Consider the following 23,824-nt stretch of genomic DNA (forward strand, 5'->3'; position numbering starts at 1 on the left):
TTATCAGCACCACGCCCAAGACTCGATTATTTACAGACCGCCGTCATATAGCTGGAATATTGCTGAATGTGGCGTTTAACAAAAAACAAACTAACAAATCAGAGCAGCGCTGACCCAAAGTCGCTGACTCTCACGGGCACGCTTCTATTGTATCCTGTAGCTCAGGTAACTGGTAAACATGAACCACCCGGCCGCAGGGGTGCACAGAACAGCGGATACACATTTGTGTGTGAAGACATGTCAGGTTGTGGACCAGTCACGTCGACTGGTAAACTGGATAATTTAAGCTGGCTTTGTGGTATCCTGCAGTATTCTAATGCTTGGCTCTCGGCGAGAGGCCTCGTGTGAATGTCGGTATTGTGGTTAATAGGCTTGTACTGGGGGGACTAGTCTGTCTTACAGACCCTGATACATTTATATCAACTACAGCCCATGCAAGTCTATAATGTTTGGCAAGTCTAGATTACTGCAGTATCTGAAAATGAAGAGAATCACTGGGCTCCCTTTTTATTAGATTTTTATTAAGATAACTGAACAACTGTTTTTTTCTGTACGATATGTTCATTTCAGAGACTAGATGTAAGTCTATGGGGGGACCTGCATGGAGGTTACTTGTGGTGTAAACCAGGCAAACCACAATGGAACCACGTTATTGAAAACTTCCTGGCACCATGAATTGGAACAACACCTTGTTGCTATTACTGTTGATTTCTTAGGAGTCAGTTGGTTTTAACCCGTATACCTAATTGCGGTGTGTCAGTTACGTTCGGTGTGCCATCTTAGTATGTTAGCAAACCCCTATCCCCCACTTTGGGGGAAGCCCCCATCACTGGAATGTACCTGACAAACCAAGGCTCATAATCAGGCAATTCCGGGATTGGAAACCGTGATCAGTAGATCCTAGTACGGCTAAGGGGCGCAACTCTGTACACCGATTTAGAAGGCCACTTATGCTCCTTGATCGGAGTCTGAATGGCTGCAATGTTGATGGTTACTGAATCCTCTACTGATATGTTCCGTCTTCCCCTGTGATTCCTGTCCGTCCAAAGTAGTGAACAATGAAGATGGCGGCTCATGAAGACAACCGTAACGCTGTGGTTGTCAAACGACAGTTTTGGGTATTGGCTGGCTACAACAGATGTGACTTGTGGACAGGAGGAGCACCAGGAGGACCATGTTTCGACTCAAGTTGCTCACATTACCTGGTTGGCATAGTTCCGTCCTGACTACATCACTGGGAAACGTAACAGTGCAATACAGCAATATTGAGTTACTAGACGTCAGCTTACACTCGAAATACAAATTCTAACAAACTGACGCGTCTATATTTGTAATAAGACATCCATTATTTCAAATCTCACCTATATACGACAGACAGGCAGACAGACAATTGTTTATTTACGTCTCACTTCTGTACAACATACTACATACATATATACATAGAACATAGATAAAAGTACATAACCACTCAATATGAGTTATGAGAGACGAGGTCACATAAAAATAAATACAAGTAGAATTTATAAGCACATGTAGTTAAAAGGCTATCAGTAATGTTTTTAAATAAAGGACAATGAAATAAAACATGGCTTTCATCCTCCACGCATTCATGACAGTTAAAACACACCCGTTCATTCAATGGTATATTATTGTAGCGACCTGTCTCAACACGGAGCGGGGCAACACCACAGCGGAATAGAGCTAGAGCACGGCGGTGAGACCGGGGTAGGGGAAACTGCAAATACCGTTCAACTTCAAAACTTGTCTTAAAATGTCGATAAAGTCGGAGCTTGTTCTTTCCTGTTCCATGCCTACTTTCCTCCTGTCTGACTGACTTACTCCATTCCTGTATGAAGTTCTGCTTTATCTTCTCTCCAACTGTACTCGTTAAAAAGTATATATAAAAGGTGTTTCAATAGGGATAAAATGGTCTAACTGTAAACTTCGTAGTTTCTTGTGGACACGGTGATTCCAGTTACGTGTTCCTAATGACGCCGCTGAGTCTGCTCACTTGAACACTTTAAATACAAGTCAGTCAGGATTCACGTCGCACGATCGCTTGTAATACCTTGCTACACTTCTCCATAGCCGTACAACCGGTGGCTCCCATCCCATGTCCCCTGATACAGCGCTGTTTGGGGTTGACTTCCTCACTCCCATAAAATACTTCATGGCCCTGTTATGTACGGTACTGATAGCTGGAATGTGATGAGATCCCCATATCGCAGCTCCATAGTCTATTGTTGCCCACACCATGGAGTCATACAGCTTGGTAAATGTTTTGTTCTCCATCCCTCCTAGAATCTTGGTCTTTGATATGAGAAGTCCCAGAGCACGACTTGCAGCACTTGCCACGGCATTCCCCATCCGAGTGTAGTCCAGATGTTCTGTTAGTAACAAACCGAGGTAACAGTAACTCTCCACTATTTCCAAAGTAATGCCGCTACACTGGAATAAACTATCCGTTCTTGTCACTGCCTGGCTACGGAAATGCACAATCTTCGATTTGTTGGGATTAATTGACATCTTGTTTGTCGTACACCACTGCCTAAGCCCGTTAAGAAGTATATTTAAGTCCTGTTCACTCTCAGCCAGAAGAATGATGTCGTCAGCGTAAGCCAGAACACAAATGCATTCGTCGTCAACAGTTACACCCACTTCTAAGGCATTCAGCGTAGTTATGAGGTCATTGATGTACAGGTTGAATAACAGTGGAGAAAGTAGGCATCCCTGGCGTAGACCACTCTTGACGTTAAACCAAGACGTAAACGACCCGTTAATCCGCATACAAGCCTGAACATTCCGATACAGTGAGACAATAGCATTAAACATATTCCCCTGGATCCCGATGTCACTCAATTTACTAGATAGAATACCTCGATCAATACAGTCGTAAGCTTTCTTGAAGGTAACTCAACCCCTCATCCTCAGGCCGGTCACTGGTACAACCATGCACATAATAATCTGACCGACGCACTCTGATTCTTATTACAGTCTCAACACGTGTGTCACATTCACCATACTAAAAGCATAAAATGTACACACAAGCCAATCCATGAAGGAATTACGAAAGACAATGTATAAAACGGACAAGTAATAATTAAGACACTTCATTTATACGGTATTAACATGCCCTGGTTTTGATAATCTGCTTTTGGTAATAATCTTAATCCTACCAAAACTTAGTGGGGGTAAGCACCGCTCATTACATCCTTTCATTTCAATTACCGCATGCCGCAGGCGGAGAATGGCGTGTCCCTTCCCATGGCCAGGACATAAGCAAATGGCGTCACGTCCATAAATAGGAATAAACTTTCAATGGTCCTTTTCAAAATGAATGTTGTATTTCAACAAACGGAAATGAAAATATGTTCGTGAATAAAAGTTGTCTAATGTCCTAGTGAGAAACACACGGTGACTTCTATTAGCTATAGAACAGAGGGACGCTTTATCACCAGCGCTGTTTTCAAAACCAAAATGATATTGCAACGAATGTCTCACAAAATGTTGATTAATATTAAATTGAAACGTTTTTAACAACTTCATGGAAACGCCATAAAAACGTCACCGGTCGACTGTCACATATCCATGCTCTGGTCGGGAATCGCGTTGAGGACTCCAGATGTGTTGTCCAAGACATTCACATGAAATATCAGACTGAAGATTGATAATGTTGCAGCGTAAACGAAGACGTAAAATCTCTGATGGCTATAGGGTAGACTAACATATAGTCTCTGAAATGAACATATCGTACAGAAAAAAACAGTTGTTCAGTTATCTTAATAAAAATCTAATAAAAAGGGAGCCCAGTGATTCTCTTCATTTTCAGATACTGCTACTGCAGTAATCTAGACTTGCCAAACATTATAGACTTGCATGGGCTGTAGTTGATATAAATGTATCAGGGTCTGTAAGACAGACTAGCTATAGGGCACAGTCCTGCTTCTTGGTCCTTATTTACGGCTCGAAAGATGCCGCAAGTCCCATTCTAGGGTTACGCCCCTTAGGTATGCCGGGATCCTGTAATCATGAGTTCGAATCCATGCTTGATTATCCCCGGTTATGATTCTTGAGTCACTCACTCACTCACTCTCTCACCCACTCGCTCCCTCACTCCCCCTCTCAGTCGCTCACTCCCACCAACTCACCCCGCCCCTTTCCTCGGGTGTACATGGGAGGAAATGCCATACCTGCATGTATATTTTCATAGTTTGGATATTAAAATCTACCGAACTCGTGATATCAAATCACATGCTGTACTGCAATGCCGTGCCGTGTCAATCGCCGTACGAATATTAACTTTGAATACCGAGGTCCCAACATAATATAATTTCTATAAAATATACATGTTTACATATGAGCGCACGAGTGGGTGTACATGTTTAAAGTGATCTTATTCTATTAATGTTCCCCGTGCATCAAATCACAACATCTGTGCAGTAATGGGAGTTCAATGCGGAAAACTAAAGTGAAGTCATGAATACTAACATTAGCAAGAGGACTTCAGTTCTGTACACATGTTGACATTAGGGGTAGGGTAGCATTGACACGTCAATAGTGTAATGCATATCACCTGACTAGGGTCGATCTTATCTCCTTCACTAAAAAGGATTATGACTTGCAGCCATTCCTTTTATATCCCTTAGTAAAACGTTTTATCAAATGCATTGTTAATGGCCCATGTCGTATGTATTGTGAGCTCAAAGTCGAAGTTATATGGACCAGAGTCTTTTTTACAGATTCATCAGTATTCTATATTGTGAACACACACACACACACACACACACACACACACACACACACACACACACACACACACACACACACACACTCTCTCTCTCTCTCTCTCTCTCTCGCTCTCTCTCTCTCTCTCTCTCTCTCTCTCTCTCTCTCTCTCAGGCAGACTAGTCCACTTAGTCCGCAAACTTGTGACAGCAATAAAGACCATGTACGTGACAATTTGTCATAAACGAAAGCAAATGCTATCTGAAGTTACTGAGAATATAATATGTGAAATGCTGGACTTCCTCGTTGATACCATGTATGTACAATTTGGTGATAAGACATTTAGGGAAGAAGCAGGCATCCCCATAGGCACCAACTGCGTGGATCGATGCTCATGATATCAATCAGAGACCATATATCGGTATATGGTCTCTGTACCAATCAATGGAGTGTCTGGTCATGACTCGATTATTGACAGACCGCCGTCATAAAGCTGGAATATTGCTGAGTGCGGCGTAAAACAAGCAACCAATCCTTTATGCCGATCAGTATTCCAGCAGCTCCATCTTTATGTCTCCACATTTCACAACGTTTCAGGTACAATCGAGCATTCTCTTTCAAGAAAGACTCCAAATTAATAGCGTCGTACGATACATGCTCATATGTTGTTTTATCAGAGCAATCAAAGCCTCAGTATTTTTCAGCTTTCAAACATTTTAAATACGATGCATAGGTGGCCAAACTGTCCGATGCAGTTCCCTATTTGACTTATACCAGGTGTTCCCATGTGTGTTTTTTAGATGAACAATTGACTTGCCTTTGCATGTGTTTGTGGCGGGTACGCCGTTCAGTTGACCCTGGCTTTAGTGGACGTTTCCTTAGATTACGGAAAGGATTTTTGTCTCTTTTATTTGAATAAACTCGTTACACCTGTTTGCCCTTTACCGATTTTATCGTGATTTCTGGGGTGCGATATGGCCGCTTGACATTTTACATGACTTGTTTTCTGCAACAATCGCAAAACAAATGTGACTACCTATCGCGCGCCAGTAGAAATTATACATTGCCCAGTATCTGTTGTTATCGCAAGCATTGCTTATGTGCCTTTGTTTTTTGTTGCAGAATGGTTTGATAGTCTACCTATGTACACGACACATAATCAGTGTCTCGCGGCCATGTACACACAGAGGTTATTATTAGTAGGAGAACTGTTATCTTAGCTAGGATATTGTTGTAGTCTTGATGAAAATTTGTGAAAAACAGTGACATTAAACTAAGCCATTCATTATTCTGTATCAAGGCATAATATGTCAACTGTTGTATAAATAGCAGTGAGTCACGGTCGCGAAGCAACTGGGTAGTGAGCAACATGCGTGTACACGTCAAGCAGGTATGCGCACACCGGTCTGTGTAGCCAGTTAGCGTGTATGCCGGAGTCGTACGAGATGTTCCATTGATTGAACTCAGCCGATGTACCAAATAGCACAGAGAGTTGTCAAACCTTACACCGTAAAACATGGCCGCCCAGTGGAAAGCGGTGTGCGATACATTTTGGAGTACGAAGTTTTGGCTGCCTGACGGATATATATGGGCAGATCTTAAAAGTAAAGACAGTGATGTCTATCTCCCACAAGTGGAAGATATTAATGTGTCTCTTGCTGTGGGACTTTTGATGCTCGTGGTGCGGTATTTGTATGAAAGGTAAGGTTTCTAGTTCTACTTCTCGCTCCTGTTGGATTTGAACTGTCATTAACAACAGTTGCATGTTCTGTGGTCGCGTGATCTTTTAGTCATTACAGGGTATGAAAAAAGGACAGACACCTGTATACTAAAGTGGCATTGTTACGATGCCGGATGTGTACAGTTGCCCTACAATGTGATGTAGGCCTCCGCTCATGTGGAAACAGGGGTATGCTCGGCGTGTGGCCCATGCAAGCCCACCAGGCCAGGCCAAGCCTAGTGGTGACTAGATCTATAGTACACAAACGAATGTAACCTGATCATAAGTTCGGAAGTGAAGAGGTGTAATGAACCAACAAACAACCCAGTCAATGATTTCAGTTCGTTTGTTTTTAGGTTATGTGTTATCCTAACTTTGAATTAGTAGACCTGTTGAATCTGGGTTGTCTTGTCAGTCACGGGTGTGGCACTTCAGTGATGTTGTGTAAGGCATAGGCTCAACAATGCGTTGTATTAGGACTAGCGCCCGTAACACTATCTGACCTACTCTGCATACTTTACTATTACTATGTAAATCTTGTAAGACGAGTAGTACTTTTGCTTATGGCTAATATTTAATTCCAAGTGCTGGAAATGATCTGGCAAACTCAATGATGGAGTAACACAAATTCATCATTCATGAATAAAACATAAAGTAATTATGATAACAAATAAATATTAATATGATTACAGTTGACTATTTATTATATACTTCAGTGTAAAAGATTAAGTTTCCTGAAGTTGAGAAAAGTTATATTTTCATTGCAGTGAACATAACACTTGATATGTCACTGCTGTGAACATTGCACTTTGAAAGAACTATTATCATACAAAGTAAGGATAAGATATATGGATGAATAACTTCTTTATTACAATTAGGAGCGATGTTTCGGTGTAGATTCACTTGCTTGATGACGGTGTTAGAACCTATACCGAAACATCGCTCCTGGTGGTAATAAAGAAGTTGTTCATTCATATATCTTATCCTTACTTTGTATGATAATAGTTCTTTCAAAGTGCAATGTTCACAGGTTTTGCTATATGTTATCATTATAAGGACTAGTGGACGAAAACTGTTAGTTTCTAACCCTGGAAAATATTATCATACAAGAGCTACCTCCCAAATTGTCTCCCTTTATCATATGTGTCTGGCCCTTTCTCAAACTGTTGACTGGGTTGACTGTGTATTTTTTATGTTCATTGAGGTATGAATTTAAAAACCCATGTGCAAACCGATGCGTCACTCTTGAAAATATCTCTTTCAACCCCCCGGTCACTCGATGAGAGAAACATGATTTTTCACTTGACACATGAAATATCCTCAATGTATTATAAAAATATCATTTATGAATTAGACATAGATTACTTGCTACACTTATGTGCTTGTGTACCAAAACTTTTGCCAGATCATTTCCAGCACTTCGAATAAGGTATTAGCCATGAGCATGATAAGTACTACTAGTCTTACTTGCCTCACATAGTAATATAGTAAAGTATGTTGAGTCAACCAACCATGACATCCTGAGCATGTATCTTATTGAAGTGTAGCATGAAAAGTGTTCACATCTATAATTAAATCAGTTTTCTTTGCATGTAACCCCAAACTAGCCTACCAGCAACAGTTTGTAATAGGTTTTAATTAATTTTGTTTCTTTGCTGAGCTAACTAGACCACGTAGACAGAAAGACATTTTCCCACACTATGGCTTTGGTCTTGTGGCTAAAGAACGACTGCTATTTATGAAATGGCAGTAATTATATTGAGGCAGGTGTGTTCCTGTGCACAGTGCCATTATATTATAGAGAAGGAAATTGTACTGCCAGTGTTGTATGTGTGGCTTGTTTTCATATCGTTACCCAGATAACATTGAAAAGTATCTGTATTTTCCAGAATTTCTAAATCAGAATTCCACTTTTGGTGACTAATGGAAATTATGTATGCTGCACTCAGATATCACAGAAATATATGGGTTAGTTAAACGAGTTCAGAAAACATCATTAGTTCAGAGTACATGAGTGAGTGAGTATGGTTTTACGCCGCTTTTAGCATTATTCCAGCAATATCACAGCAGGGGACACCAGAAATGGACTTCACACATTATAGCCATGTCGGGAATCAAATCCGGGTCTTTGGCGTGACGAGCGAAGGCTTTGACCACTAGGCTACCCGACTGCCCCTAGCACATGAGTGTAATCACTGGAGAGCTTTCACTAAGGCTTCTGATAGACTCTGGAGTTCCACTTTAATCCAGTTGATAAGTTAACCTGTGATATTTCGAAAACCTGTGCTGTGAAAAAAGAGACATGGTAAGGGAGTACACCCTGAGTGTGGCTAATCCATTTGCAACAGCCAGTGTTAAACATGTTAAAAAACTATTAGTGCAAACTTCCTCATGGAACACTTTTCGCATGGTACATTTTCAGTATGGTCTAGTATTAGCTGAACTTACTCCACAACATAACTACACACTAGTGGTTTGTGACCAGTGGCTAAAGACTCAACAATGTTGTCTCCTATGTGGGTGGGCCAGGAAGTTGGGGAGGACTACATTATTTCACGCTCCTCGTCCTCATCAGGTGTGCCTCATGGACTGCAGGCAGGGGAAGTAATCAGTGCAGTGTACTTGTTTGTTTGTTGTTTAATGCCACACTCCTCAATGAACTTATCTGTATGACACGTAAGCAATGAACAGTGCAAATGTATATATGAACTGTGCAACTGCAAGTCAAATAGCTACCAATACTTGTTTAATAATAGTCCTGTTGTTTAGGAGGCAGTATGTTTAGAACTTTGTTTTTGGGTTGTATTGGGGAGGGGGATAAATACTAAAGTATGAAATTAAAAAGCATATCTCATCAACATCAGATCTTTGTTCATGCTACCGCTAAACAAAGATCTGTGAAGTCCCATTCCATATCACGTCAGAACAGCCTTCAAGCAGTGAAAATTAGACTGACCAATGAAATGACTAACAAGAAGTGGACATTAGCCAATCACAAAGCAGCATTCTCAAGCGCTACAGCACCAGTTTTAAACTGGCGACTTCCATTCCAACCTATGCTTTGAAAGATATTTTGACAAAGTTCTTGATTCAAAATTTGAAAACTGAACCAAGGAACTTTCTGGGATGTCTAATAGATGACCTGAGATTGTATAACAGTACTTCCCAGGGGATATAGAAAGTCTCTTCCTGTATAACAGTAATTCCCAGGGTATATAGAAAGTCTCTTCCTGTATAACAGTACTTCCCAGGGGATATAGAAAGTCTCTTCCTGTATAACAGTACTTCCCAGGGGATATAGAAAGTCTCTTCCTGTATAACAGTACTTCCCAGGGGATATAGAAAGTCTTTTCCTGTATAACAGTACTTCCAAGGGGATATAGAAAGTCTTTTCCTGTATAACAGTACTTCCAAGGAGATATAGAAAGTCTTTTCCTGTATAACAGTACTTCCAAGGGGATATAGAAAGTCTCTTCCTGTATAACAGTACTTCCCAGGGGATATAGAAAGTCTCTTCCTGTATAACAGTACTTCCCAGGGGATATAGAAAGTCTCTTCCTGTATAACAGTACTTCCCAGGGGATATAGAAAGTCTCTTCCATTCAAATATTTATCCCATTCAAGCGAGCGATAGACGGTGATTTTGATGGATTCAGTCATACAGCCCATAACTCTTGTTCACAACACCCTGTGTTAACCTTTATAAGTTTGTAGGATGAGAAAATACATTCCGACTGTCACTTTCCTGATCTTGTAAGCGACACTGTGTTATTCCCTATGAAAGGTCATTCTGACATGACCCGTAATGGGATGTTCTCTGATCTTTGTATAGTGGTAGCGAGTACTAAGATCTGATTTTAACGATGTTGTGAAGAAGCTCTATTATTGATAGTTATGTACATGTTTACTTATGACATGTATCATGGGTGTTTTTCACCAAGAGGACAAGTTGGGTCCACCACATGCTCGATTATCCAGCTGCTTATCCATTCCATTATGGAAACATTGGACCTACATGCCACCAAAGCTTTTTTTGTGGAAATGATGTCACACTCTCCATCTCCCATGGTGCTAGCCTAGCACAGAATTTCGTGATGAACTTTCAGGGATTTATCTGGTCCTGCTCAGAGGCCAATATACTTTGTAGAAGTAACCTGTATTCACTTTTAGCAAGACCAATAAATCATGATAAATAGGAACACATTTTAATGCTTCATTTTATATTACTGCATTAAAAGCAATCTCAAAATACCTCTGAATTTTAGAAAATATGAACTTTTAAAAAAACCACTTTTTCCCAATTTGCCTCCCAGCTGCACTGAGTTAAGATCTTTGGGAAGTCCCTGACTTTATGCTCAACAACCAATCAAAATAAGCTTTCTAAATGTGAGTTAGGTGCAGATCAACATTCAAAACATCTTCCCTTAGTAAGCATGGTAAGGGAGTAAGGGAGTTAACTGAAGTTAAAATTCCAGTTGCCACCCTTTGGTCACACACTAAAAGTATATGGAGCTACTAAAATGACCATGATGACCCTGTGCAAGGCTGTCCCACAAAAGTATTTATCATATAATGGGTAGGTTCTCGGCAGGATCAAACTGGCAGGATAAACACATGTAAAGCCAACGGATAAAAACGATGTCCGTTGGGGTCATATGCGGATAGAGATGCAAATATCAAAGGTCAAGTAGGGACTACTTTCAGTGTTTATAAACAAACATGGCGTCGCCCTTGTCATTCGGCGATCGAGTCAGAATTATGCCAAGGCTCGCTAAATACAATGTTAATTCCTAATGCAGGATATTTACCATCCCCAAACACACTTGCGTGATAACCTCTATTTATCATAAAAAAAATAGAGATATCATTTGGGAGATATAATTACAATGAAATTGCATCACAATGCTTTGCAGACCATTGTGACATCATCTGTTACCGAGACAACACAATCCAATGACATCACTATTGTCTGCTACTGAAGCAGGTTAACTGTCCTATTTACACTCAAGACATTGGCGGGCTATACATGAAGCTGTCTTAGCTGAGGCTAACCTTAGCAACTTTCGGCAAAAATTACAACTGCCATATGACTAGAGCTGTTCTTGAAGCAGTCTTTACTATTGCAACGTTAACTTACTTACGACGCACATATTAGCAAGGACATTGAGCTCTTTTGTGATGGAGGGAAAATAAGCTGGGGGTTCATTGTATATCAAGGGAGTTCCACAGATTAAAATTCATGTTTGTATTTATATGTTTAAAATATTTATCAATATGTAGATAAATATTCCTGTATGGAAAGTATAGATAAACAATTAAACCACTATTGGAGATAAATGTTTATGTTATGATAAATTCCGGTGTTAACTGGTTTTGCCAGAGGTCAATTTTCTGCATGTTATTGTAATGTAAGATTGAGCAATGAAGGATATTAAATTATACAAGCTATTGTCCTATGTGCTAAAAAATATATCTGTAAATAAGTAGTGATATTCGTAAGCTTGCGATGCATCATAACACAGATTTTGTGCTCAGGGTGTATTGCATAAACCACGTCACAATCGCAGAACATCACCATGAACATAAATGTGTCGCGAGTATGTCGTAACTTTGCAATATATACTGGGCCGCACATTTTGCAGCATTCTTTTCATTTGCTTTAAAAGCACACTTGCAATTTGTAAACAAAGTTAAGATGATAAGAGTGCACTGCTTAATCTTTGAAAGAACAAAGTTCAACTCAAACAACTTGTCTACATGTTTGTCACAGTGAGAGGTGTGACGTGCAGTGTAGAATGAAACCTTTGCAAGGATGCCCACCTCACGTTACTCATGACATTTGATTACGAAGTTGCTGTGCTACATGCTTTCAGTGCCTGTCACAAGTACGAATGAAGTGTCATGATGTAAACAAACTTGAGCATATAGAGTGCCATATTTTGTTTAAAGGCTTTTGTCGATGATTTCATAAATTCTATCGACAACCGACTTAAAACACTGGACATGTCGCTTCACTCAGTATATTTGCTAACGCCAAAGAGTTCATGTTTCATTTAGTCATGGTAGAATGGAGATAGACATACCGGGTACTGTGTTTTCGATGTAGATAGAGGTTATCACGCGAGTGTGTTTGGGGATGGTAAATATCCTGCATTAGGAATAAACATTGTATTTAGCGAGCCTTGGCGAGCTAAATACATAGTGTTTATTCCTAATACAGGATATTTACCATCCCTAAACACACAAGCGTGATAACCTCTTTATCATATAATGTTATTCTTCAATTCTGTGCTTGAAAATCGCTTCCCCTCACTCACCAACATTACCTAAACATTGCGAGTTTTCCTGGAATGTGCGCATTAATATTTATTACGTCACAGGGTAAGTGATGTGTCAGTCGGACAGTGACAGTAGCCAATATAGTTCCAACTAAAATCTGTTTCTTATACAGTGGCGAAGCAACATATACGCAAAACAACAATTGTTTTTACTTGTCTTTCGCGGCAATCTATCGGTCTGTCCGCTAGAGTAGCTGCCCTTTGTCAAAGGGAAGCTACTCTAACCCGAGTCTATGAGAAGTCACGGCCATGGTCAGACGTTGTTGACAGTCGGTCTGTCCTGTCATAAGGTTAAGTGCAGTCAGACGTACACACAGGGACAAAACGAAACAAGGTAACAATTCAAACATATTTCGGCCAAATTGAACTATTTTAATTTGTGGAAAAGATTTCAAGCACAGATATGGCTACTGATCCTGCTTGGCTAGGCCTAGTGCCCTCGCAAAACTGTTTCGAAATTTATATCTCCAAAGTTGCCAAAACCTATAAAATGCCTTAGCTACGTCACAGTTAGACACTGATTTTCAGTATATTAGACTGTTCTTTTGAAAATGATAGAATTATCCCTTTAGTTTATCCAGATTTCCACTGGTTAATTCTGACTCGATCGCCGAATGACAAGGGCGACGCTATGTTTGTTTATAAACACTGAAAGTAGTCCTTTGATATTTGCATCTCTATTCGCATATGACCCCAACGGATATCGTTGTTATCCGTTGGCTTTATCCTGCCGAGAAACCTAGGTTACCTGCAGATTTAACCACGCTAAATTAATATTTGAAACCTCCAACTGCACATTCTGTTCCAAATTCAATTTAGCGCAATATTATCTACAGGTAACCTAGCTCTACATAGTATGTTTATATCCAAAATGAATAGACTTTAATTGAAGCACATGATCTACTGCATGTTACAAGTGTTTACATGGTCTATGTTCATGTGACTTATTGAAATAAGTTCCATCACCATGATCACAGCACTTCACTTCTACTTGACATATAAATGCGAAATTTGTCAAAACTTTGAACAGGGATTTGACTTTCCTTCATTTTGACCTATTTGTTGACACATAATTGAGTGATTGTATAGAGACCTTCAGCACCTTGATGACTAGATAGTGTACTATTGACTAAACCTGTCTTGCAGCTAGATAGTCTACTCTTGACTGAACCTGTCTGGCAGCTAGATAGTCTACTCTTCACTGAACCTGTCTGGCAGCTGGATAGTCTACTCTTGACTGAACCTGTCTGAAAGCTGGATAGTCTACTCTTGACTGAACCTGTCTTGCAGCTAGGTAGTCTACTCTTGACTGAACCTGTCTTGCAGCTAGATAGTCTACTCTTGACTGAACCTGTCTTGCAGCTAGATAGTTTACTCTTGACTGAACCTGTCTTGCAGCTAGATAGTCTACTCTTGACTGAACCTGTCTGGCAGCTGGATAGTCTACTCTTGACTGAACCTGTCTGAAAGCTGGATAGTCCACTCTTGACTGAACCTGTCTTGCAGCTGGATAGTCTACTCTTGACTGAACCTGTCTTGCAGCTAGATAGTCTACTCTTGACTGAACCTGTCTTGCAGCTAGATAGTTTACTCTTGACTGAACCTGTCTTGCAGCTAGATAGTCTACTCTTGACTGAACCTGTCTGGCAGCTAGAAAGTCTACTCTTGACTGAACCTGTCTGACAGCTGGATAGTCTACTCTTGACTGAACCTGTCTTGCAGCTAGATAGTTTACTCTTGACTGAACCTGTCTTGCAGCTAGATAGTCTACTCTTGACTGAACCTGTCTTGCAGCTAGATAGTTTACTCTTGACTGAACCTGTCTTGCAGCCAGATAGTGTACAATTGACTGAACCTGTCTTGCAGCTAGATAGTCTACTCTTGACTGAACCTGTCTGGCAGCTGGATAGTCTACTCTTGGCTGAACCTGTCTTGCAGCTAGATAGTCTACTCTTGACTGAACCTGTCTTGCAGCTAGATAGTCTACTCTTGACTGAACCTGTCTTGCAGCTGGATAGTCTACTCTTGACTGAACCTGTCTTGCAGCTGGATAGTCTACTCTTGACTGAACCTGTCTTGCAGCTAGATAGTCTACTCTTGACTGAACCTGTCTTGCAGCTGGATAGTCTACTCTTGACTGAACCTGTCTTGCAGCTAGATAGTCTACTCTTGACTGAACCTGTCTGGCAGCTGGATAGTTTACTCTTGACTGAACCTGTCTTGCAGCCAGATAGTTTACTCCTGACTGAACCTGTCTTGCAGCTAGATAGTCTACTCTTGACTGAACCTGTCTTGCAGCCAGATAGTGTACAATTGACTGAACCTGTCTTGCAGCTAGATAGTCTACTCTTGACTGAACCTGTCTGGCAGCTAGATAGTCTACTCTTTACTGAACCTGTCTTGCAGCCAGATAGTGTACAATTGACTGAACCTGTCTTGCAGCTAGATAGTCTACTTTTGACTGAACCTGTCTGGCAGCTGGATAGTCTACTCTAGGCTGAACTTGTGTGGGATTCCAGGTCAGAATAGACCCCAGTGTCCAGTGCTTGTTTAAGACTCTCCAACCTGACAGAGTGTGTGTTGCCATGACCTGGTGGCATTGAATGATGCTCTCAAGCAATGGAAATTTGTCTTCTAGTGAGCTGACGTTTTTCAAAATAAAACAATGTATGTTACTTCCCTGCAGAAATTGCAACCAAAAAACAGAAAAAATTGGTTCTCATGCAAAAGTCATAAGACTAAAATGAAAAGAAGGGGAATACAGGATTTCCATTTTGTTGTCATCATGCTATTTGCTCATTCCATCTTCTCTGAGTGAGGTAGATACCTGTGGCAAATATGTCCTGTGTTTGTGGCTGACTGAGTGTCCAGCCATCTCCAGGAACTGCTGAGAAACATGGAAACCTGTTGGTGGCACAGCAGCGCTGCCATTTACTGTGTTGTTGACACAGGTTGTTGTACCTGTTTGGTCAAGCATGCTCCACAGCTTAGCTACATTGTGAGACTGCAGCACATGTGTTTGTGCCAGGCTGGTGTTGGGATCACACACAGTAGCCACTACAGCACAGCACTTGCTCGCATCACTTCATGACAAAAGTACTGTTCAATCATGTACAAAAGTGGGCAGTTTTTATTGGAAGAGAAGTCATAATTATTTAGGTTGGGCATTAATGACATTAATCATTACTTTTGTTGACAATTGAAGCGAAAGGACATATTGCGCCAGCTTTGGTCTCCAGCAAAACGTGGTGTTGTCAATGCTGTGCAACTCAGTAGGATTCAGAAAGGTGGGTTATGGGTGTGTTGGGGTGTGTGTGTATGTTTCAAATTTGATACTCTCCGGGCATGCAACTCAGAGTACTACTTTGTCGCCTTTCAAGTGTCGCCTTGGGTGGATGCCAGGCTAGATTCACAGTACACCACAAGCCTGAAGTTTGCATCTAGTTTGGTCGCCATGCTGATTCAATTTAGGATTTTGGTGAGCCATATATTAGTGTCAGTTGCCTGGTGGCATCTTGTTTAAAACTGAATTTGGCAACTATGTTTTGGTCAAGAATATAAATGTGATAGTATTAAAAAACCCTCAGAAATCAAATTAAACATATAGCACTTTTTAGATCAGGTCAATCTCTCTAAAAATATATATAATGCTAGTAAATGATAATTTTTCACTTCCTAGTTACTGTTAATTTAAATTCCAAACACAGCTATATGGAAGAACTTGTTCACTATTTACTATGGTTACGTGTTTCAGTGGTGCGAAGAATTGCACATGGGTCGTCATCGGGTATAATGGCTCCTGAAAAACGAAACTAAAGTATTTTTCGATCGTAAAGGTACAAACAACAAACAGCAATTCCAAATCCAAAAGTAACTTTTGGCTCCCAACATTATTATTGACAGACCTCCGTCATATAATGGAATATTTCTCAGTGCGGCATTAAACAACGAACAAAATATAAAATAAAAACGATTACAATAAGATACACCCTCTAGTTTCAGACTAGTAGACTTTCTCTGAACTTGTTAAATTAATCAGCGTCTTCAAACCAACTCTGAAGAGTAGACAAAAGACATATTTGTGTATTCTTTCTGTTATGGTTTCGTTTAAGTACGTATTCTCTGACATATGCCAGAAAAGGATAGTCATTGCAGTTATGGAAAGAGGACACTGCTGCATTAAAGGTTAACATGGCTTAAGATCTGCATAGGGATGAAATTACACAATCGCTAGATATTGGCAACCTAGCTTGTTGTTCATCTTCCTGGGGCAAGAGAGTTGACTGACTTTAAAAGTCCACTTTCCACCTTTGCTGAACTACGCTGGAATTACTGGGCTCGATCATAGCGCCAAAAGTGGCTATTACCAGTTATGTCCCTTTTTAGCCTGTCCTATGGACCAATCAGATTCGACCTCTCATATAACTTGCATTTGCTTCACGCAAAATGGTGGTCAGGACAATCTGATCGATAATCAAGATCTATATTGTGATAAAATGGGTCTTTCATTGCGAAGTGCGTCAAATCATGTGAGCACCTTGTTTTAAAACATGAAAAGATTTGGAAAATATCTGCTGACAACGAGCTGGCGATGGCACATGATTTGCAAATCCTGCAATTGACTGAAATCTGTACGACAGTTTACGAACCGGATTTCGATTTCGGTGCGCGATTTTGATTGGACTGTGCATAGACTCGTTTGTCCAGCCAAAATGTAACTCCATAATACCAGCCTATTTCGGCAAGGGTGGAAACTGGACTTTTATAGTCAGTTATCTTTCTTGCCTCAGGAAGATGCTTGTTGTTGTCAAGCAGCAGTGATAGCAAGGTGGGTTGTGGTGTGCTTACTACATGTATCATGTATGCAGGTTGTGCATGCTCTCCAGCTCGTGCTATCAAGCCTTGGCTTGCATAATACAATGTATTAGAAGGACTTAAAAATACCTGTATCTGTTTTGTAGCCTTGGAAGCACTATAAGTATAAACAAGGTAAAGTGTTTCCATGGTGAATAGATTCAGATTCCTGATGTCAGCAGTTCATGAATTTTCAGTGATGTTCCTTCGCAGCCAGGATTTGTGTATGAGTCCAAGATGGGGACAGAATATACTGACAGGAAATATTTCATTGTTGTTGTGGACATGGTGTTTGTGCTCGAAGGATAGACTGTTCCACATCTTTCGTACAGTGGTAGTCTTGATGCTGTGGCAAGTGCACTGGGCTAAACTGAGACAGTGTCTCGATGGAATTACCTGGAGTGTTGTTCATCATGACATTTCAGTTTGACATACAAAGAAAACAGCAAGTAAACATCTTGAATCAAATTTTCTTGGACTACCAACTTTACCTTACTTGGACTCCCCCTTTAAATCTCAGAGGAAAAAAGACTTGTGACTTTTATTCTTCCTTATTATCCCCCGCCGCGCGAAAGCGCGAAGCGGGGGATATAGTATTCACGACCGTCCGTCCGTACGTCCGTACGTCCGTACGTCCCACCTGTTTGTTGCCGCGATATCTCAAGAACTAAACACTGGATTGTCTTCATATTTGGAACTCTGGTGTATATACAGACTCCGCAGACACCAGTCGGTTTTGGTGACCTTGATCCCATTTTCAAGGTCACAGCAGGCATATCTGCTTTTGGAGTTGGAAAACGCTGTTGCCGCGATATCTCAAGAACTAAACACTGGATTGTCTTCATATTTGGAACTATGGTGTATATACAGACTCTGCAGATACCAGTCGGTTTTGGTGACCTTGATCCCATTATCAAGGTCACAGCAGACAAATCTGCTTTTAGAGTTGGAAAACGGTGTTGCCGCGATATCTCAAGAACTAAACACTGGATTGTCTTCATATTTGGAACTATGGTGTATATACAGACTCCGCAGACACCAGTCGGTTTTGGTGACCTTGATCCCATTTTCAAGGTCACAGCAGACAAATCTGCTTTTGGAGTTGGAAAACGGTGTTGCCGCGATATCTTAAGAACTAAACACTGGATTGTCTTCATATTTGGAACTATGGTGTATATACAGACTCCGCAGACACCAGTTGGTTTTGGTGACCTTGATCCCATTTTCAAGGTCACAGCAGACAAATCTGCTTTTAGAGTTGGAAAACGGTGTTGCCGCGATATCTCAAGAACTAAACACTGGATTGTCTTCATATTTGGAACTATGGTGTATATACAGACTCTGCAGACACCAGTCGGTTTTGGTGACCTTGATCCCATTTTCAAGGTCACAGCAGACAAATCTGCTTTTGGAGTTGGAAAACGGTGTTGCCGCGATATCTTAAGAACTAAACACTGGATTGTCTTCATATTTGGAACTATGGTGTATATACAGACTCCGCAGACACCAGTCGGTTTTGGTGACCTTGATCCCATTTTCAAGGTCACAGCAGGCATATCTGCTTTTGGAGTTGGAAAACGCTGTTGCCGCGATATCTCAAGAACTAAACACTGGATTGTCTTCATATTTGGAACTATGGTGTATATACAGACTCTGCAGATACCAGTCGGTTTTGGTGACCTTGATCCCATTATCAAGGTCACAGCAGACAAATCTGCTTTTAGAGTTGGAAAACGGTGTTGCCGCGATATCTCAAGAACTAAACACTGGATTGTCTTCATATTTGGAACTATGGTGTATATACAGACTCCGCAGACACCAGTCGGTTTTGGTGACCTTGATCCCATTTTCAAGGTCACAGCAGACAAATCTGCTTTTGGAGTTGGAAAACGGTGTTGCCGCGATATCTTAAGAACTAAACACTGGATTGTCTTCATATTTGGAACTATGGTGTATATACAGACTCCGCAGACACCAGTTGGTTTTGGTGACCTTGATCCCATTTTCAAGGTCACAGCAGACAAATCTGCTTTTAGAGTTGGAAAACGGTGTTGCCGCGATATCTCAAGAACTAAACACTGGATTGTCTTCATATTTGGAACTATGGTGTATATACAGACTCTGCAGACACCAGTCGGTTTTGGTGACCTTGATCCCATTTTCAAGGTCACAGCAGACAAATCTGCTTTTGGAGTTTGAAAACGGCGTTGCCGCGATATCTTAAGAACTAAACACTGGATTGTCTTCATATTTGGAACTATGGTGTATATACAGACTCCGCAGACACCAGTCGGTTTTGGTGACCTTGATCCCATTTTCAAGGTCACAGCAGGCATATCTGCTTTTGGAGTTGGAAAACGCTGTTGCCGCGATATCTCAAGAACTAAACACTGGATTGTCTTCATATTTGGAACTATGGTGTATATACAGACTCTGCAGATACCAGTCGGTTTTGGTGACCTTGATCCCATTATCAAGGTCACAGCAGACAAATCTGCTTTTAGAGTTGGAAAACGGTGTTGCCGCGATATCTTAAGAACTAAACACTGGATTGTCTTCATATTTGGAACTATGGTGTATATACAGACTCCGCAGACACCAGTCGGTTTTGGTGACCTTGATCCCATTTTCAAGGTCACAGCAGGCATATCTGCTTTTGGAGTTGGAAAACGCTGTTGCCGCGATATCTCAAGAACTAAACACTGGATTGTCTTCATATTTGGAACTATGGTGTATATACAGACTCTGCAGATACCAGTCGGTTTTGGTGACCTTGATCCCATTATCAAGGTCACAGCAGACAAATCTGCTTTTAGAGTTGGAAAACGGTGTTGCCGCGATATCTCAAGAACTAAACACTGGATTGTCTTCATATTTGGAACTATGGTGTATATACAGACTCCGCAGACACCAGTCGGTTTTGGTGACCTTGATCCCATTTTCAAGGTCACAGCAGACAAATCTGCTTTTGGAGTTGGAAAACGGTGTTGCCGCGATATCTTAAGAACTAAACACTGGATTGTCTTCATATTTGGAACTATGGTGTATATACAGACTCCGCAGACACCAGTTGGTTTTGGTGACCTTGATCCCATTTTCAAGGTCACAGCAGACAAATCTGCTTTTAGAGTTGGAAAACGGTGTTGCCGCGATATCTCAAGAACTAAACACTGGATTGTCTTCATATTTGGAACTATGGTGTATATACAGACTCCGCAGACACCAGTCGGTTTTGGTGACCTTGATCCCATTTTCAAGGTCACAGCAGACAAATCTGCTTTTGGAGTTGGAAAACGGTGTTGCCGCGATATCTTAAGAACTAAACACTGGATTGTCTTCATATTTGGAACTATGGTGTATATACAGACACCGCAGACACCAGTCGGTTTTGGTGACCTTGACCCCATTGTCAAGGTCACAGCAGGCAAATCTGCTTTTGGAGTTAGAAAACGGTGTTGCCGCGATATCTCAAGAACTAATCACTGGATTGTCTTCATATTTGGAACTATAGTGTATATACAGACACCGCATACACCTGTCAGATTTGGTGACCTTGATCCCATTTTCAAGGTCACAGCAGGCAAATCTGTTTTTGGAGTTGGAAAACGGTGTTGCCACAATATCTCAAGAACTAATCGCTGGATTGTCTTCATGTTTGGTACTATGGTGTACAGGCGGGGGATATTTCGTCACTCTGTGACAAATACTTGTTCAATCTGAACCAGAAATATTTCACCTGACTGTCGGTATTCAAGTACTGCTGTTTGCCTTTCAGTGCTTCCGGTTGTCCAGTCACTGATCAAATAAAAAATCTACACATTAATTGTATTTTGTTAATATTTACATGGATTTATCATCTACGAATAAGAATGATGTTTTTCAAGGCAGCTGTCATTAGTGGGGAAACAGTGCATCGGGAGTTTTCATGCGATGATACGATACACGAAACTTTTTTTGTTTCAATAGTCCGAATACAAGACGATACACTCGCTAAAAAACTACTTAAAGTGGAAAGCTGATTCTGTTGAAGAGCTTAATGACATTGGAAACTTCTGGTTCTGGCATATGCAGATAAATACTACCCACGTATGAACATGATGAAGCATAGTGATGTTCACAGTGCTTGTACTAGTGGTGAGATAGGACTTTAGTTGGAAACACATATTTGAATGTGTATCTACAGATGGTGGTTTGGGATGGGGTTGAATGGAATACCAATAAACTTTTCTGTGTTTCAGTTTAACATGTTTAAAGATGTTTTGTTTTTTTCTAGTTCATATCTGGCAGATCCAGAGATGGGGTTCTGAAGGTTGATGCCCTCCCTCCCTTTCTTGTATGCACATGATAACGTTGATTTGTTACTTAAATAGAGAATCTCACCTGAGTGTCTTTTGATATCAAATATATAAACACGAATTGATAAAAGTGGAAAAACTCCAAGGTAACCAATGACGTCACAATGGTCTGCAATGTATTGTGATGCAATTTTATGGCAGCAATATCTACAGTGTAGATATCGCTTGATCTCACCCAAACGTATCTCCTGTTGGAGCCAGTTTACGGATGATAAAGTAAGTTAATGATGTTATACATACAGTGTTTGTGATTTTTGTTGGTATGCTCTTGGGTGGACTCCCCCACCCCTGCTGAGGTTACAAATGGCCTAATTGGAACATTACAATGTGTTAACATCTGTCCCTGAACATCACTTTGGACCTTACTCCAACATTAGGCTGTCATGCTGGCTAGTATAACTAACGGAAGTACCGTCATAAGCATTGGAAACTTTCTTGAAGATTTGTTATGTAAGTGTCAATGTTGTCATGCATGAAGTTAGCCTCAAGTTTGTACTGGACACGAAGCAGGGGTAAGTATTGTGGGCAGATCGAACCATTGTACCAGTTGTAGTACTTAGGATTGATAGAGTGTTAGTAAAGGGGGAGGGCACCTTGACTTCCCACACTTCCTCATTATGTTCCACATGAAGTTTTAGGGGGGTAGCTGACGTCATTATCTCCTCTCCTCATACCCACGTCTCAAACTATTGATAGTGAAGCCATTGTAGATTAATATCAGTTTCAGCTACTTTTACCACTGTAGAATTGGCATTGGGCAGTGGATTCCAGCATACACAACTATGGGGAGTTTGCCACAGACAACTGTGGGACATTTTCATGATCTTGGCAATTTTTGAGTGCACATTTTTCTTTAATGTTACAAATTTTTACAAGTCAATGAGTTAGTAAATCTCCCTGACACTATACTTTATACAGTTTGTTCATTAGATGTTGTAGCTTCCGTTAACTGTGACTGTTGATGCACTGCATGGAGTTGTAGATCCCATCGCTACATCTGGGACTGGAACGAGTCCAGATTTACTACCCGGGTACCTGACCCCCACTTATCTGACCCTACCCGGTTACTCTCTGTAGATCTCAAGAGCTGGGTAAAAAAGATCCGATTATAAAATGATCTGCTCATGCAAACACTGAAGTTGACTGAGCATGCTGAAGCTTTGTCTTTACTCAACATATAAAAGTCAGAAGAAATGTGTGCATAGTCTGAAAGAAATGCAAACATAAGCGACTTGCTGTGTAACAATGGAAATTTATTTGTTATTGTTATTAAACATAGGACTTGCCACGGATCCGGGTAGTCCAGTGGGTACCTGGGCCCTTCTCTGGACCCACCCAACCCGAGGTCCCCAGTCACCCATCCCCGTCCAAGCGACATTGCTACAAGTGGATGTATTGCAGCTATAATAAAACTACCTTGCAACTGTGACTGATACACAAGGTTCCTGGGCGGGTTATAATTTCATGGTAAGCCAGGAACTATGGAAGCATTAAACACTTTTTTATCTAAATTTTATAATGATGTTTCAAGAATGATGCACTGGAAGCAATACCAGACGGTACTGAAAATGACATAAATATTGAATGACTAAACTAGTTAGATGAATGGAACATTCTGTCAGTCTATGTAGAAGGTCTGTCATCTGCTGGCATCAGGATATAATGGTTCTGAGAGACGTGATAGATCATGTGTGAAGGTTTGATCAGACTCTCAATCAGTTCACTGTAATCTGTTTCTCCAACACCTGTTTCTCCAACACCTGTTATCTGTTTCTCCAACACCTGTAATCTGTTTCTCCAACACCTGTAATCTGTTTCTCCAACATCTGTTA

The 23,824-nt window shown here is 40.8% G+C and overlaps 1 protein-coding gene across 1 annotated transcript in view; it reads left to right on the forward strand.

The window, feature by feature from the left end:
- Positions 1-6,139: 6,139 nt before the first annotated feature.
- Positions 6,140-23,824, forward strand: part of LOC124121261 (ceramide synthase 5-like) — a 49,755-nt gene continuing 32,070 nt past the window's right edge. Inside the window, exon 1 of the mRNA XM_046484221.2 lies at positions 6,140-6,426. Within this exon, the coding sequence (XP_046340177.2) occupies positions 6,242-6,426 (185 nt within the window). The 5' untranslated portion in view covers positions 6,140-6,241. The remainder of the gene's footprint in view (positions 6,427-23,824) is intronic.

This window comes from Haliotis rufescens, unplaced genomic scaffold (genome assembly GCF_023055435.1).
Source record: "Haliotis rufescens isolate VD_foot unplaced genomic scaffold, xgHalRufe1.0.p SCAF_10, whole genome shotgun sequence".
In the NCBI taxonomy this organism is placed as follows: Eukaryota; Metazoa; Mollusca; class Gastropoda; order Lepetellida; family Haliotidae; genus Haliotis; species Haliotis rufescens.